Here is a 16,660-nt window from a genome sequence, read left to right on the forward strand (position 1 = left end):
TCTCAAAGCACGCGTGTTTTGCAAACGGGGCCGATCAGTCTTTGCGCATGTCGTCACACTCACTGCGCGCATATATGCCTTCGTTTATATCGAGAATGCCGTGTAGTTGCCTTTTAAGGTGGCTCACCGCAGGTTGCCGTGTCGCTAACGTTAAAGGGACACTAAAGAGAAAACCGAGTTTTCTCGCATTAGTATAATACCGGTGCCACGCGGACACTTTCGATCGCGAACGCGCCTGATCAGGATCGAATTTATTAATCGTGATTGGCTGCTCTACGCAAGCTGCAGAAGGGAGCCAATCACTGTTAAGAAATTTGAGTCCTATAGGGTTTAATCGCGATCAGCATTGCACCGCGTGACACCGGTATCTTTCACGATGCCAAAATCACCACGCTTACGCCGAGAAGATGCCTGATGAGCGAGAAAACGCGCGAAACGAAAATGAGGGTGGCGACGCCACCTTCGAGTTTCCGCACCAAATCGCCGTGACGTCATAGATTCTGACGGCGTCCGCTACGTCGTTCCTAATCGGTAGAAATGAAGTACATTGTCATCCGAGTGGGTCAGAGACTTACCATGCCAAGTTTCAGGAAATTTTAATTGGCCAATGTCGCCAAAATATGAAAAATGCACTTTGAAATTCGTGACGTCACGCGCGGAGATGTCGACGCGAAATTTACAAGTGAGACGCTGACCTTGATTTTTCTCCTCTATTATTCAAGCTATGATGGTGAAATTAACGACATTATAGAGTTCTTCAGAGTAAAATTTACCAATTTAAACCGATTCATTGTTTCTCTTTAGTGTCCCTTTAAATGTGACGGCGTGCTCGCTGTGAAAGTCGCTTCGCTTGCCGGCGTTCGTTTAGCGCTCGCGGGCTATTGTGCCCGCCGAAGCACCAGGGCCGCCGCCGTTCGGCAAACTGTTTGTATTCCCCTAATCTGCAACGTGATAAAATACAAACACTCGAGCATCGGTGAAGGTCGGAACGAAAATGGCCTCCCGAATGATATCTGTTCTAAACGCCTCCTTTTAGCTTTGTTATCAGAAGGCGACTGCTAACGTGTGCCAGTGCTTGTTATCGATTTCGAGGTTTTTGCGTTCATTTCACTTGTACGCCGCTAACGTAGTGATCACAAATAATCTTTATAAAGCAGCCTTAGATGCCTAAGTGACCGTCGGCGTCAACACGAGTGACGCAAAAAATCACCACGTGATCACGTCACCCTGTGGCGTCATCAATATGAATGTCACGGCGTCACTATGAATGTCACATAACGCGACGTCACATGCCGACGTCATGACATGGCACTACAAAACCACGTGAGGTGCAGAAAGCTTCCAATGCCTCTGATCACGGAGGCAGTGAAAGACCACGTTGGTTGCAGAAAGGTATCGAGGGGGTGGGGGAGGGGAGGTGGGAATCAGTACAGTCGACTAAGAAGAAAAAAAGATAGCTGTCGCTTTCGAGTCGTGCAGATGCATAAGGGTCCGTGTGGGTTTTGATATCGCGATGTCCTCAGTTCACAATGTGTCTTAATTGTGTATGCAAGCGCACGCAAGCATGCTAGGACAGACAGACAGACAGACAGACAGACAGACAGACAGACAGACAGACAGACAGACAGACAGACAGACAGACAGACAGACAGACAGATAGATAGATAGATAGATAGATAGATAGATAGATAGATAGATAGATAGATAGATAGATAGATAGATAGATAGATAGATAGATAGATAGATGAAATGCTGTTGCGCGTTTTGCTGACACGGATACTTGCTCTGTCGTAGAGCTGATATGGAATGACCCAGCCGCACACCTGAGGTCGTCGTTCTCCGTTGCAGAAACCGTGGCGATAAGATTGGGCCGGCGCCGTACGCGCGCTGATAAGATCCTGTTACACTGATGCGATCCGCCCCTTTATCATGTCCATTACCCACAGGGGCATGTGCCGCGCTTGCGTGCGCTTTGCTCGCGACTGCGAGGTGAGATGTAGCAGTAAAAAGTAGGGAGAACGACACCGACCGCAAGAGAACCTGAGGAATTCTGCGGTTGGCTACCCTGTACTTCGGAAGGAAAGAGGGAAAAAAAATCAAAGCCAGTTCCACCGCAATTGAAAGCTGTATACGAACTGTGGAGCATCGATTCGCCTGTGTTTCCTTACGTTTATCTTGTGTTTGTCTGCTCTTTTCTGGCGTTGGCGTTCAAGCGTGCAACCTTCTCGGCTTACGTGTGTCAAGTATGGTACCTGCGTGACGCCAACGCGAGACATTAGACGACGACAAGGCAGTCCCTTAAGCTACGCCGCAGTTAAGAGGAGAATGCAGTCTGCAATCGGATACTACAAAGTCATGGCAATATATATATATATATATATATATATATATATATATATATATATATATATATATATATATATATATATATATATATATATAGCACTGTCCAAGAACGAACTACCGCATGACGTTCTGGAGCCATATTAATTATCGCCCGAATGTCACACTGGCGCGAGCAGTAAGCGCGACCGAGATGCCGTAAGCGTGGGAAAAACGAAGATGGCGAGCGCGTGACGCGTTATAGCGGCCGCCTCGCGGAAGCGGCTGTAACCCGGCGAGCACTGATGCCGTGGCCTCCGGGATCGTCTTGCGCGCCGCCCGCTCGCCGATGCCACGATGACGCCATCAACAACGGTGAGCAGTCTTGGCAACCCAGGCCGCGTGCCTACTTCTTTCAAATACCATGGCGTGTCGTAACCAATCTCTGCAAGCGAAACTCCCCGCGACTTCACATTTTCAGTGAAGCTGTCTTGTCTACCCTGTTCCGTCGTCGTCATTCTAGTAGTAGTAGTAGTAGTAGTAGTAGTAGTAGTAGTAGTAGTAGTAGTAGTAGTAGTAGTAGTAGTAGTAGTAATAGACGTCACGCAGGTCACGTGACTATGAGTGGAGTGAATAAAGTAATAAATAAAACGAAATGACGATGATGATGCTCATGCAAAACGGGCTCCGGGTTTTTCGTGCACGATGTCGCCACTGAAACCTGTGAGTTAGAAACGCTTCGCTTACAAGTTGAAGTTTCTTTAGAAGTATAAGTGCGTCGCAGTTGCACTCTTTCTCTCATTGTCAACAATGCTTCCGCGCGTGGCAGACGAAACGTCTTGCCCTGTTCTAATAAGTTGTTTATTCGGTGTGTACTATACGTCCCTTGTAACGTTTCGCCCCGACGCGACGGGCTTCTGTCGAACTTCCGGGTACAATGTCAACGCCCTGTTGCTGTTTGGTGTAGCATTGCTGCGTTGTGGGAGACTGATGTGTGGCGTGTAGAGCCATCAACATTTACAGTCGAGTTCAATTCACGCTTCTGTTTCCGTCTCTCTTTTTGGATTCAGTGAACCTTCTGCGACCGACATACGCTTGTGTGTGGGCGTTAGCACGTTTAATTCCTTTGAGTTTATAATGAAGCGTCTAGAGCGAACATATAATGGCCTATAAAATATTTCAGCCAGTTCTGTGAAAGCCGTCGTACAGCGAAGCAGTAAGCGCGTGAGTGTACTTAAGATCCGCCGCTAGATTTGGAATACGCGCGCTTACACATTTCATCATCATCACTATCATTTAGTTTTATTTATTTCTTTATTCACCCCCTCTTGACACGTGACGCCTACTACTACTACTACTACTACTACTACTACTACTACTACTACTACTACTACTACTACTACTACTACTACTACTACTACTACTACTACTGGCCCGTAGGCAGGGGGGGGGGCTCCTAGCCCCCCCTCGAAATTTTGGTTGTGTTTTTACCAAATGTAAATAATAAAAATAGGTGTTTTTTTCGAATAATCAAGGTTTTCAGCAAGTGCCCCCCCCCCCCCCCCCCAGAAAAAAATTGCTGGCTTCGGGCCTGACTACTACTACTACGACGACAACGACGACGAAGATGGAAAAGGGTGAATTAAGACAGCCTCGCTGCACAATTTGTTGGATTTCTATGAATATATCTGGAGCGAACGTGAGGCCTTAAGAAAAGAGATGTTGCATGGGCGCCTTTCAGGCGAGGGCACGCATCTCGACGCGTCTCTTTCCAAAGAGGGGCCTGACCGCTTGACGCGCGGAAGAACGTGCGTGTAGTTCCTTTGTCGACATTCTCTAAGGTCGCGTACAGTTTCTCACGAATGACTCATGCGGATACACGTGTCGCAGAGCTGCATATCTGAAGGCGAAGCAGGAATTGACATTTCTTGGTTCCATAGAAACCAAAGAGCATTTGATAGTATAAACTCTGACCTCTTGGCCCGACACATTCGTACGGAAGTGCTCCATTGCTCTTAGGCGTCAGAGCATAGATGCTCCCGTAGGTTAAAAAATGGTTTCCCTTAGAGAAACCTTTTTTAGTGCGCAAAACGGCTTTCATTATGTGAAAGATGTCACCTGCCAGCCAAAGCTGCCGACTTGTTCCCGTACAGTGAGCGTGGAGCACATGCAGTATAACCCTAGTTCTCTAAGCTGCGGGACGCTTTTTTCAGACAGTGTTGGTGTTTATTGAAAGGGCGAGATGAGTATTGCAGTCATGCGGCGTTTATTTATTCGAGAGGTATAGCCCCTTCAGAGTGATCAGGTTGGCTCAGATTGCAAAGCCTGGTTGCTAGGGAGGTGCCGAGGAGGAAGTCCTGGATACTGGTCGGAAGGTAGTGTCGATATAGACAGGCTCCATGTTAGTGAACAGCGGTAGGAACCGGCGAAATACTTGGGCACTTGTAACGACGTCGCTACGCGTAGACTTTGCTCAGCGCTCGCCACCGCCCTCTGCGGTCATGCAGCAGCTGCGAAAGCTGCTTCCGAGCATCGCGCGTCTATGCGTCTGTTCGCACAACGTGGTCATTGTTTCTTCCAAGAATGTTGTCGTTCGTAATGTATACCTTCAAGACTTTTGACAGACGCTGCACAGTGTTGCCACGTTTCCGGCGCACACTGACCTAGGATGGGAGGGGGAGGGGGTGGGGTGGTATGTGAACGGGGTAAGGAAAGAGGTGCAATTCTTTCCGCGGCCAATGCATAGGGAGAACAGTTCAGCACCAACGCACCCTTCGGCAGTGATGGTGGTTGACAACAGTTCCTTGAACATTGTGCAAGGGGAATAAAAGAGAGAGAGAGAGACAAAATAAAAAAAAGAAAAAGGAGGGAAGTTGACCATCACCGTACCTTGTTTGTTTTGCAACCAGAACGCCCATGTCTATGTTTTGTAAGCATTATTTAAAAATTCGTTATAACTTGTACACACTGTGCGTGTCGTTATATCTGTGTCACACGCTGTGTCAGCGTAGCAACTACAGCGTTACGCTGCCATGCACGAGAATTCCCGTCAGCGGGGGCTAAACTTCGATGGAGGCTAAATGCAAAAACGCCAGTGTACATAGATCTAGGTGCACGCTAGCCAGAATTTCGTGCTTTTTTTCTTTCATACATATGTGGATGCAGTCACTGGACGCCTTAACGGGCCGCACTAAGCGTGGCAGGCTCACAGGCGCCACCAAGGGGATGCACGACGTATTATTATTGTTTTAAAAACAAAGCCAGAGACTTAATTAAGAAACACACACACACAAAGAAAGGAAATAAAGACAGATTTGACGAGGGTGTCGTGGCTTTTCGAATGATAAATTGGTGTTTTTTTCCACTGTCTCTATCGTAGTTTGTCTGCGTCATCCCTATAACATTCGGAGGTAGCACGTTTGAAATCAGTGAAACATTCCATCCACTCATTTTTAATTATCGCGTGCTCCGGACTTCATGCGATGCACGGTTTACTGTATGAGAGGAACCTTTCCGACGTTGATTACGAAAGGAAGGAACAACGGAAGCAGCTTACGAATTTCATTGACGCCTTTTTTTCGTTTTACGCTTCCCCCAGTCATTGCCACTGTTTGTTTGTCTGCGCGCTGTCATTGACGCTAAGTTCACTGACGCATACTTCAAAGCAAAGCTTCTGAACGAACCCGCTCGCGGTGCCTGATTTTCTGCGTGGGTATGGATATCCGCTCGGGCTTGACGTTCTGTAGGCAAGAAAAGCGCTTCGCTTAGAATAAACATGTATACGTGATGACGTGCTGCTTTTTATTTCGAAATCTCTTCAGCTTTATTTTTCATAGCGCAGCAAGTACATTTGTCGAAGAAGTAAAGCGATGAAATGTTGCCTTTTTAGTTTTTCAAAGTTCGACAGCGTCGTAATTGACCAGTAGTTGGTGTACTGAACTATCCACAATTGGGAAATGGCTCCAGCCTATCAAAAAATTAGCGCGGCTTGCACTAAGTCGCACGAGGCTTGGTCATAGCAGAGCTGGTGCACCTAGCTGGTCCTGGCTTGGCTAGGCTTTAACTCGCTCACCTCTCTTTCACACACCTTGCTATACTATACTATACTATACTATACTATACTATACTATACTATACTATACTATACTATACTATACTATAGTATACTATACTATACTATACATGGCTATGCTTGCTCTCGCCTAGAATTTCTCTATATCTTTTTCTTTCTGTACTCGTTCTTTCGCGTATCAGAGTTATTGCATTCCACGCCGGAGAAATGGGCGCACCTGTTTCTGGGAGCAAAGCGGAAGATGACAGTGAAGAAGCAGAAGCATCGTCGTGCCGGTTCACGATGATGATGATGATAATTTTCTATCTACGACACACGGCCAACCTCGAGCATGGCAGCTCTGCTGTGGAAACGCGACATTATATAGGCCAGAGGGATACATATCAGCGCAGACAAAGAAACAAAGACTCGACAGAGAAGTAAGAGGAAGCATTATATAGGCCATTTCGTAAGCTCCGTTTCGTTTGATTCGCCTGTAGCTTGGATCCACATTCACTTGTGGTGACTTTAGTCGTGTTCCTCAGGGTGCCTTAAATAAACTGAACACCACCAACGACGACGACGTACGGCAGCGCAAGACACGTAATACATCTACAAAAGGACGCGAAGAAAAAACAAACACGATGTACCGAAATAACACTAGAAAATGTTTAGCGCAGGTTGTTAAACAGTACATTTAGACGTCCAAAAGAAAACAAAAATAAAATGATAATGAAGCAAATTATTTTAGGTATCAAAGTCGGTTTAGCATATGTATGATAAAGGACGATAGGCTCGCAAAGACGGACGCAAGCGAGAAGTCAGGACAGTTAGTCGGCGTTTGTTGACTTTTCTCTGGTGTCCGTGTTTTAACGCATACCGTGATTTATCATGAATGCCTACCAACTAGCTCAGTCTTTTTGTAAGTTTTAGCATATGTATAGGATCACAAGTGTGGCGTTTTGGGGGTTACTTTGATATATAGTCCGCGTCGCTTCCATGTGACAACCTGCAAGTTTCCTTGCGTGCTTGCGAGTGTTTCTGTTTTTCTTCTTTTTCCGTGGCCTTTCTAAATTCACTCTGTGTACACGGGGTGCCTGTGCATACATAAGGTAGCCGATCTCGGAAGCTCATCACACACAATTTATTTCTCTCTCGCTCTCTCTCTGTCACTCTCGCCTGCCTACACGTTGGCTTTGCTGTACGTTCTGGCAAGCATGCCGCATGCAGCGCACACTTTTTAATAAACACGCAAAACTCGCGAACCGCTTTCATTCGAAATGCACGGCGCGATCTATCAGGCGCCGTGAGTATAGCAAACACCGCAGCGCTCGCCGTTTGAACGCGTACGGACATATTTTAAGTGCTTCCTGTCGTAAATTAGCTGTTTCTTTTAGCATTTTTAATACGTACCCATCGCGCCGGCGATTCGTCTCTCATCTCATTGAGAAACTGCAACCTGCTTTGGCAGACCTGGAACAGAGCCACACAGCAGTCGTGCATGCTGTCAGGATGTTGGCAGTGTTACGCCTAGCCTTGCCTATGGTGTGTATGCTACTATCGCCGATTCACATCTCTGGCACGCAGTGCATCTTATAGTGCGCTGCTGGCATCGTTCATCGCGTTGACATTCTTGACAGTGTTGACGCGCGTGCATGTGTTGCTCGTGCACGCGCGTAGCTCGCAATAAGTGTAGTATACGTGCGTAGTCCTTAATGCGCAAGTGGAACAACACGGCTCGTGAAATCGTCCGAGTGATTGATGAATTGCGCGGTTCATTCTGACTTTGATTTACCGAGGCGGCTCGGAGGCTGTGGACCGTTTGCATTGACGCTCGTCGTCGTCGCCATCTTTGAATACTATAGCAGGTAAAGAAGCTGCTTAAGCGGAAGACGTGACAGACTAAAAGGATGCGCGACTTGCGCCGAGTGATAAATCGATATGGGTGATCTAATCCACTGAAAAAAAAAGAAGAAAAAGAATCAATAAATCAATCAATCAACTTTGAATTTGAGCTTTTTCTCATTGATCGTCCATTTGAAACAACCTTCTCTGGTCCATGTATCTGTAATGGCATTTGATATTGAATTCTCTATGTTTTAAAGGTCGGCAAGCCGGAACTGAAAACTTATAAAACGCGTAATGGAGTCGTTCACCCGATAACAGATGCGTAGCTCTTTATCCATGGGTTCAGCGCCCGAGACGGTAGAGATACGCCTTACGTGGACTGGGATCCAGCTTTCAGATTCAACTACGCATCTCATGTACAGAGGCCTCATTCCGATGTGGGCGGTGTTCCTAGGCTTTCTTGTTTGGGCTATGTTTGTGTTATGGACGGACACTTTATTTATAAGCAAAACCTGCGGCCATTGTCTCGTATACTGTGTAGCTTTTTCAGACGCTGAAAGCAGCACCTTTTACTCTATTTATTGCACATCATATTCGCGTATCATTGAAACTGCAGTTGCACGTAAGCGTAGTTGCGTGCGACTTGCACGCAACTACGCTATAGTTGCAGATGCAGCGTCAGTGTCTCGCGTTGCCTGTGCTTATCGGTCGACTGTCTTATCCTGCTTTCATTGTGTAAAATCGTTTACTTACAGTCAAAGCAAGCAAAACGAAAACACGCAGACATGCCTCTATCGGGCAGTTGCATGTCTAAAGAACAAGTGTGTGAAATATATACAGCTGCGTTTTTAAAATACATTTGCATTCGAGGCATACCCGTACATGTGGCGTTGCACTCTTGTTGCCTATGGAGTTCGCACTTGCAAATATTTTAACTGCTGTTGCATCTATATCGTAGGTTAAACGTTGCCAAGGCGTAGCCAAGGTGCCACTCGCCGCCTTGGCTACGCGATCGGCGCTGGCTAACACTCGCAGGGATTAAACGCACAAAAATAACCAACAATGTGGACGATGAAGCGCCCTCTGTCGTGGCTCAATCCGCCTTTTTCATTTTCCTGTGCTGCCCTCTGCCATTATGGTAGGGTTTCGGTAGGGGCCGGGGCGACCGGTGTGGCCAGAACGAAGGCCTCCGAGATCGTAAGGCGTTCCGCGACTTTTCCGCTAGGGGAAGGGCGCATGCGCCGTGGCATCGTGAAAGATGGCAGATTGCATGGTAGAGTATCCGGCGTGTAAGTTGAAGGCTGATGGTTTGGAGCTCCACCGATGGAAGGGTTGCTTTTTGTCCACTTTAATTCATTCCAATTTATGTCGTAATTACTACACTGCAGTTAAAAACGCAACAAATAATATTCCCCAGTGCTTTCCTTGGTTTGATTGTCTGTTGGTTCCATTTGGTTGTAGGTGAATGTATCACATGTCTGTACGCTGTCTAATATACGTTTATTGCGCTGCACTATCGTAAGTGTGTACATGATCGCATGTTGCGCTTGCTTATCGGTTGAGCACCCGGACGGTGCAGCATTACGCGATCGATACTTTTCAGTCGAGATAAGAACAAAGTGAGAACGCGTCGACATGCTCTTATTAAGGGCGAGTGTCCGTTAATATAGGTTACTGACATTCGGCTCACTTGGCATATCGAGGGCACCCCTTCGCATCACTATGCCGTTGCGTGATAGGGTTTTATATAAGGAGGCTTTTTTATCGCGTAACCTGGCGAAACTTATAGAGCGCTCACAATGTAGCACTAGGGCTCTTTGCAATAAGCACGGTCTTAAGCAACGCTCTGTAGTGAACGAAACAAAAGAACGAAGAAGGAAGACACCCACTGACGTTCATAAGTTTATTCGTCATTCAGTGGTTACCCCGCTTAGCCCGAAGGCACCACAGCAGGAGGTGGGAGGGGGGTTGCATTGTTGAGAAAAACATCTTCATTGGCGCAGCCCACATGCTGATTCGATAAGCGATTCCGTTCGCTGATGGAACGAACAGAGAATGAAATATTAGGCCTCGTAAGTGTGTCGTAACTGCGAACACCTTTTCTATCGGCGTAAGTAAGGCAACTTTGCACTCGTATACCGTATGGAATCAGTGTGTCTAACCTCTTGCTTCTCGTGTGCGTGTTTGCCCGCCTTACCTTTTTTTTTTTTCGTGTTGAACCTATGTCGGGCGGTGTACTGTGACGTGTTCTCTCAAGCGTAGAAAGAGAGGAGAGAGAAAGACATCGGGGGAAGGTTCAGCAGCGACATCACGTTTCTCAAGGAGCACACCGGAATCAGCCCCCAGCCAACCGGCAGTTGAGTGTTGTCTCGAATGTTATGACACCCCAATAAAAACTAAAAACTCATATAAAAAAGAGGTAACGGTTCGAGTTAGGAGTTGTATAGGATACGTAAGAGATGGAAGTATAACTTTAGCGGAGATAAGGGTCAATTAACTGCCATGATAATTACTTAAACTTAATTGAAAGAGTTGACTCAAAGAGCAGACTGTTATGTGAGTGTGTTCCATCACAGTTTCACATGCCCACTACACATCAAGACGACGCCTACCCACTGCAGAACGGTATTCTTTCACTTATAAGTTCACTCATTGAAGTGGACGACAGTGGAAAAGCCAGTTCTAGTGGATTGTGTGTGCACACTGAAGCTATGCAAGTCGGCGACCAAAAGTTAACCTAAAGTCTAGCCAAGTGAACCAAAAGTTCACTAGACAGTAGGGAGCAAGCGCCATTAAATACATTTAAATGAAACATTAAGGTCGCCTCAAGATTTTTTCATCACAACCCACGTTAGTTGAAGTTATCCGGTCATAGGTCTTAGTTGTTCGGGTTTAAGTCTGCACAGCTGTGCGCTATGACATTATAGTATCTTCACTCTTGGTACCTGCACACACATCGACAAATGGGCAAGTGAATATTCGTTAATATCTTAAATATTTTAAGCGTAAGAAAGGACGAGACACAAGGCCTGTTGTTTCCGCTTAGTAATTAAGTTTTGCATCTACACAAACTCTGCTTGCACAGACATACGGTTTCATTCTCTTCGGTGCACACTGCGTTCGAGACAATTTAACTTAGACTCACCGAACACAAAGACAACGAGAACTTCATATATAGCTAATTTTGCTTGCTAGCGCGATGATGGTGTATGTATATATTTAAAACATTTTTAATACAATCGTATTTGATGTGAGCTTCACTTTGTCTGATTATCTATGCGCAGAGCGTCTGTTCCGAGAAATTCATCATCTAATTTGACATTAGTTTCAGCTAACTTAGTACTTGGGGTCATAAATCTCGAGCACTGTCGCTTTTTTTTTTATTTAGCGGCCGTGTCTCGACGCAGTGTCAAGCATTAAGGCCTAAAGCTTATTGCTTTCGTGCGCCGCTGCTATTGGCTGACGAAAATAAATATCAACTGATTTTTGTATTTTTTTACTGCGCTTTCCCTCGCGTTGACGGTATTCATCTGACACGCCTTGATATTGCGTCTATATCTTAGTTCCTGAATCCGAATTTAGGTTAGCGAATGTCAAACTCGATTGCTAATATCTCGTAGCAGATTGAACTGCCTTGTTTCGTAATAATAAATTAAGCAAAGTGAAACTGCGCTTCTTCGAATAACATTGGCTTGACATTTCAAATACCGACGCGTATGCTAGATCGCGATAGCGAGAAGAGTGAATTATGAAGTTTTTGTTAACACTATGTTTGATCATGCTGTAATTATACGCGAAAAGTCTCGGAACATGTGGACTTTTGGAGAATCGAGAAAGGATGAAGTCGTCTTCATATACGATCGTACGTTTCAGTTTCAAGTGTACAGGCGTAAACGATAACGTGACGTCATGAAGAGCGCTTTATGTTGTACTTGGTGATTAATGCGTCCGATGACGCTCAATCGTTCTCGAGACTTTGTGTCCACGAATGCGCACGAACCTTCTGTGCAAGGTTTCTTAGCGTAACTCGCATCGTGTTCAAAAAAAAAAAATATTATTTCGAAGTCAGTTAGTCACAAGGTGTTTATTTCCCTCTCGGTCGACCCCGCGTCAGATTGAATATGCGCCGCTTTATATAAGCTCCTTGCACCGGTAACGGGGCGCTACGACGCCTTCATTTACTCAAGGAGCGTGTTTTTTTTGTTTTTTGTTTTTTTTTTTGGGGGGGGGGGTCTTGTTGGTAAGACATTATCATGTGAACTTAAACTTCGCTTGGGACGAGACACCAGAGTAGAAGTAGACAGGACAAACGCTGCGTTCGTCCTGTCTACTTCTACTCTGGTGTATCGTCCCAAGCGAAGTTTAAGTTCACGTGAATGCCTTCATTTGCCAACACAGCGTCGCCGACTCTAGGTACTGTCGGGGAAGGGGGGGGGGGAATAGTGATGATGACATTCCACGTGCCGATGGTTTTTGCTTCATCGCTTTTCTAATCGTTACACGTTGAGCTTTGGAAAGCTCGAGTTTAGCGATGTTAACGCTTCTTATTTATGGCGTAAACGCGTCAAAGTCACACGGAGCATGCGCGTACAATGAATTCGCGTCGCGTCCCTCCAATTTTTCTTCCACCGTCCGCTAGATTGTGTGTTCCGGAGCTATATGTCAACGGTGAACAGATTCAGCGCAAAGTGCCTGTCTATTTACGGAGTTTCAACTTACACTTGCACGCGCGGCACTGTGGCGTAAAAAAAAAAAAATATTGGAAATGTGTATATAGGCACGAAAATTGGTGCAATGCATGGCGCGTTAGCATGTTCGACGTGTATTCTGTCAATGTCAGTGACATAATCTGTCAATGACGCGTTTCATCCCGACCAGGCGGGCTTACGCGTCATACTCTCGACTTCGCCCGTGACAATATTATTGATATTATGTCAACGGAGGGGGGGGGGGGGAAGAGGGGACGTGTTAAGGTATTTCCTGCCCCCCCTCCCCTTCCTCCTGTATTTGCAGCCGCCTCTGGTCAGAAGTACAGGAGAAGACGGAGGCTTTATGAGAGGAAAAAAGTCCTTGAAGATGGGTGACGCTGATGCCGGCCAGCGTTTCGGAAAGTGGTTTCATCCCGACCAGGCGGGCTTACGCGTCATACTCTCGACTTCGCCCGTGACAATATTATTGATATTATGTCAACGGAGGGGGGGGGGGGGGGAAGAGGGGACGTGTTAAGGTATTTCCTGCCCCCCCTCCCCTTCCTCCTGTATTTGCAGCCGCCTCTGGTCAGAAGTACAGGAGAAGACGGAGGCTTTATGAGAGGAAAAAAGTCCTTGAAGATGGGTGACGCTGATGCCGGCCAGCGTTTCGGAAAGTGGTTTCATCCCGACCAGGCGGGCTTACGCGTCATACTCTCGACTTCGCCCGTGACAATATTATTGATATTATGTCAACGGAGGGGGGGGGGGGGGGAAGAGGGGACGTGTTAAGGTATTTCCTGCCCCCCCTCCCCTTCCTCCTGTATTTGCAGCCGCCTCTGGTCAGAAGTACAGGAGAAGACGGAGGCTTTATGAGAGGAAAAAAGTCCTTGAAGATGGGGACGCTGATGCCGGCCAGCGTTTCGGAAAGTGGTTTCATCCCGACCAGGCGGGCTTACGCGTCATACTCTCGACTTCGCCCGTGACAATATATTGATATTATGTCAACGGAGGGGGGGGGGGGGGAAGAGGGGACGTGTTAAGGTATTTCCTGCCCCCCCCTCCCCTTCCTCCTGTATTTGCAGCCGCCTCTGGTCAGAAGTACAGGAGAAGACGGAGGCTTTATGAGAGGAAAAAAGTCCTTGAAGATGGGTGACGCTGATGCCGGCCAGCGTTTCGGAAAGTGGTTTCATCCCGACCAGGCGGGCTTACGCGTCATACTCTCGACTTCGCCCGTGACAATATTATTGATATTATGTCAACGGAGGGGGGGGGGGGGAAGAGGGGACGTGTTAAGGTATTTCCTGCCCCCCCCTCCCCTTCCTCCTGTATTTGCAGCCGCCTCTGGTCAGAAGTACAGGAGAAGACGGAGGCTTATGAGAGGAAAAAAGTCCTTGAAGATGGGGACGCAGGAAAGTGCCGGCCAGGTTTCATCCCGACCAGGCGGGCTTACGCGTCATACTCTCGACTTCGCCCGTGACAATATTATTGAATATTCAACGGAGGGGGGGGGGGGGAAGAGGGGATTGATTTCCTGCCCCCCCCCTCCCCTTCCTCTGTATTAGCCGCCTCTGGTGTCAACGGAGGCTTTATGGGGGGGGGGGGGATGCCGGCCAGCGTTCGGAGGGTTTCATCCCGACGTGTTAACTTCGCCCGTGACAATATTATTGTATTTCGGAGGGGGGGGGGGGGAAGAGGGGACTGCCCCCCCCTCCCCTTCCTCCTGTATTTGCAGCCGCCTCTGGTCAGAAGTACAGGAGAAGACGGAGGCTTTATGAGAGGAAAAAAGTCCTTGAAGATCCCGACCAGGCGGGGGTCATACTCTGACGCAATATTATTGATGCGGAGGGGGGGGGGGAAGAGGGGACGTGTTAAGGTATTTCCTGCCCCCCCCTCCCTTCCTCCTGTATCAGCGTTTCGGAAAGTGGTTTCATCCCGACCAGGCGGGCTTACGCGTCATACTCTCGACTTCGCCCGTGACAATATTATTGATATTATGTCAACGGAGGGGGGGGGGGGAAGAGGGGACGTGTTAAGGTATTTCCTGCCCCCCCCTCCCCTTCCTCCTGTATTTGCAGCCGCCTCTGGTCAGAAGTACAGGAGAAGACGGAGGCTTTATGAGAGGAAAAAAGTCCTTGAAGATGGGTGACGCTGATGCCGGCCAGCGTTTCGGAAAGTGGTTTCATCCCGACCAGGCGGGCTTACGCGTCATACTCTCGACTTCGCCCGTGACAATATTATTGATATTATGTCAACGGAGGGGGGGGGGGGGAAGAGGGGACGTGTTAAGGTATTTCCTGCCCCCCCCTCCCCTTCCTCCTGTATTTGCAGCCGCCTCTGGTCAGAAGTACAGGAGAAGACGGAGGCTTTATGAGAGGAAAAAAGTCCTTGAAGATGGGTGACGCTGATGCGGCCAGCGTTTCGGAAAGTGGTTTCATCCCGACCAGGCGGGCTTACGCGTCATACTCTCGACTTCGCCCGTGACAATATTATTGATATTATGTCAACGGGGGGGGGGGGGGGGGAAGAGGGGACGTGTTAAGGTATTTCCTGCCCCCCCCTCCCCTTCCTCCTGTATTTGCAGCCGCCTCTGGTCAGAAGTACAGGAGAAGACGGAGGCTTTATGAGAGGAAAAAGTCCTTGAAGATGGGTGACGCTGATGCCGGCCAGCGTTTCGGAAAGTGGTTTCATCCCGACCAGGCGGGCTTACGCGTCATACTCTCGACTTCGCCCGTGACAATATTATTGATATTATGTCAACGGAGGGGGGGGGGGGAAGAGGGGACGTGTTAAGGTATTTCCTGCCCCCCCTCCCCTTCCTCCTGTATTTGCAGCCGCCTCTGGTCAGAAGTACAGGAGAAGACGGAGGCTTTATGAGAGGAAAAAAGTCCTTGAAGATGGGTGACGCTGATGCCGGCCAGCGTTTCGGAAAGTGGTCTGGTCTTCTTCAAAGCTTACTTGCTTTGAAGAAGAGAAGACCACTTCTCTAAACAATGTCTCCCTGCAGCGAAACCCCATAATCAAGGATTTTGTCGCTTCTGGTAGTGAAACATATAAGTGCCGTCGGTGCTTTAAGAAAAAAAAAGCACTCGTTAAACATTGTTTTGCTGACCTGACTAAAACTCTGTTGCTTCTCTTTGGTATTCCTTCTTTTTTTTTATTTGTATAGCTAGCTAAGAAGCACGTTTTTTTTCTTCACCTTGCAGATCGGGTTATCCTCATATGGTGTCTCAAGAACCTGGCGCAGAAGGAGCACAAGTGAGTTGGCCAAGCAGTTTGACTTTTTTTTTTTTTTTTTGTTTACGTCAAGACGTTATAGGTATAAGTCGAAACGGCGAATATATATCAACCAGTGACAGCGCCGCTGACGAATCAGCGTCATCGTTCATTCACAGGTACAAGTGACGCAGTACGCACAACGCTTCATGAATGATTGTGTCCGTGGAATTCGGCTGACGCGCAAACAGGGCAATGTCCTTGCAAGCGGCGGTTGTCGTCTTGTCGGCTCTTTCGCGCTTTATTTATCTTTTTTTTTTGCCGCACTTCACATGTAGCCTATACAGCGCATGACGTATTGGGAAGAACATCCACGCATACCCTGAACGGCGCCGCACGCGTTTTTCGCTGCGCTTCACGTATGTACCTTTCTTCAACGCCCCGTCAATGACCCTTCTTGACCGTCCAAAGGAATATGATAGATACCGCGCTCGCCTCGCCTGCGCAGGTGCTGGCGTGAATGTGAGATGCTTAG

At 47.5% G+C, this 16,660-nt stretch overlaps 1 protein-coding gene across 1 annotated transcript in view; it reads left to right on the forward strand.

Annotated features, from left to right (window-relative positions):
* Nucleotides 1–16,660, forward strand: part of LOC119389950 (transducin beta-like protein 2) — a 285,922-nt gene that overhangs the window by 53,980 nt on the left and 215,282 nt on the right. Inside the window, exon 3 of the mRNA XM_037657411.2 lies at nt 16,116–16,167. Within this exon, the coding sequence (XP_037513339.1) occupies nt 16,116–16,167 (52 nt within the window). The remainder of the gene's footprint in view (nt 1–16,115; nt 16,168–16,660) is intronic.

Source organism: Rhipicephalus sanguineus, chromosome 4, assembly GCF_013339695.2.
Source record: "Rhipicephalus sanguineus isolate Rsan-2018 chromosome 4, BIME_Rsan_1.4, whole genome shotgun sequence".
In the NCBI taxonomy this organism is placed as follows: domain Eukaryota; kingdom Metazoa; phylum Arthropoda; class Arachnida; order Ixodida; family Ixodidae; genus Rhipicephalus; species Rhipicephalus sanguineus.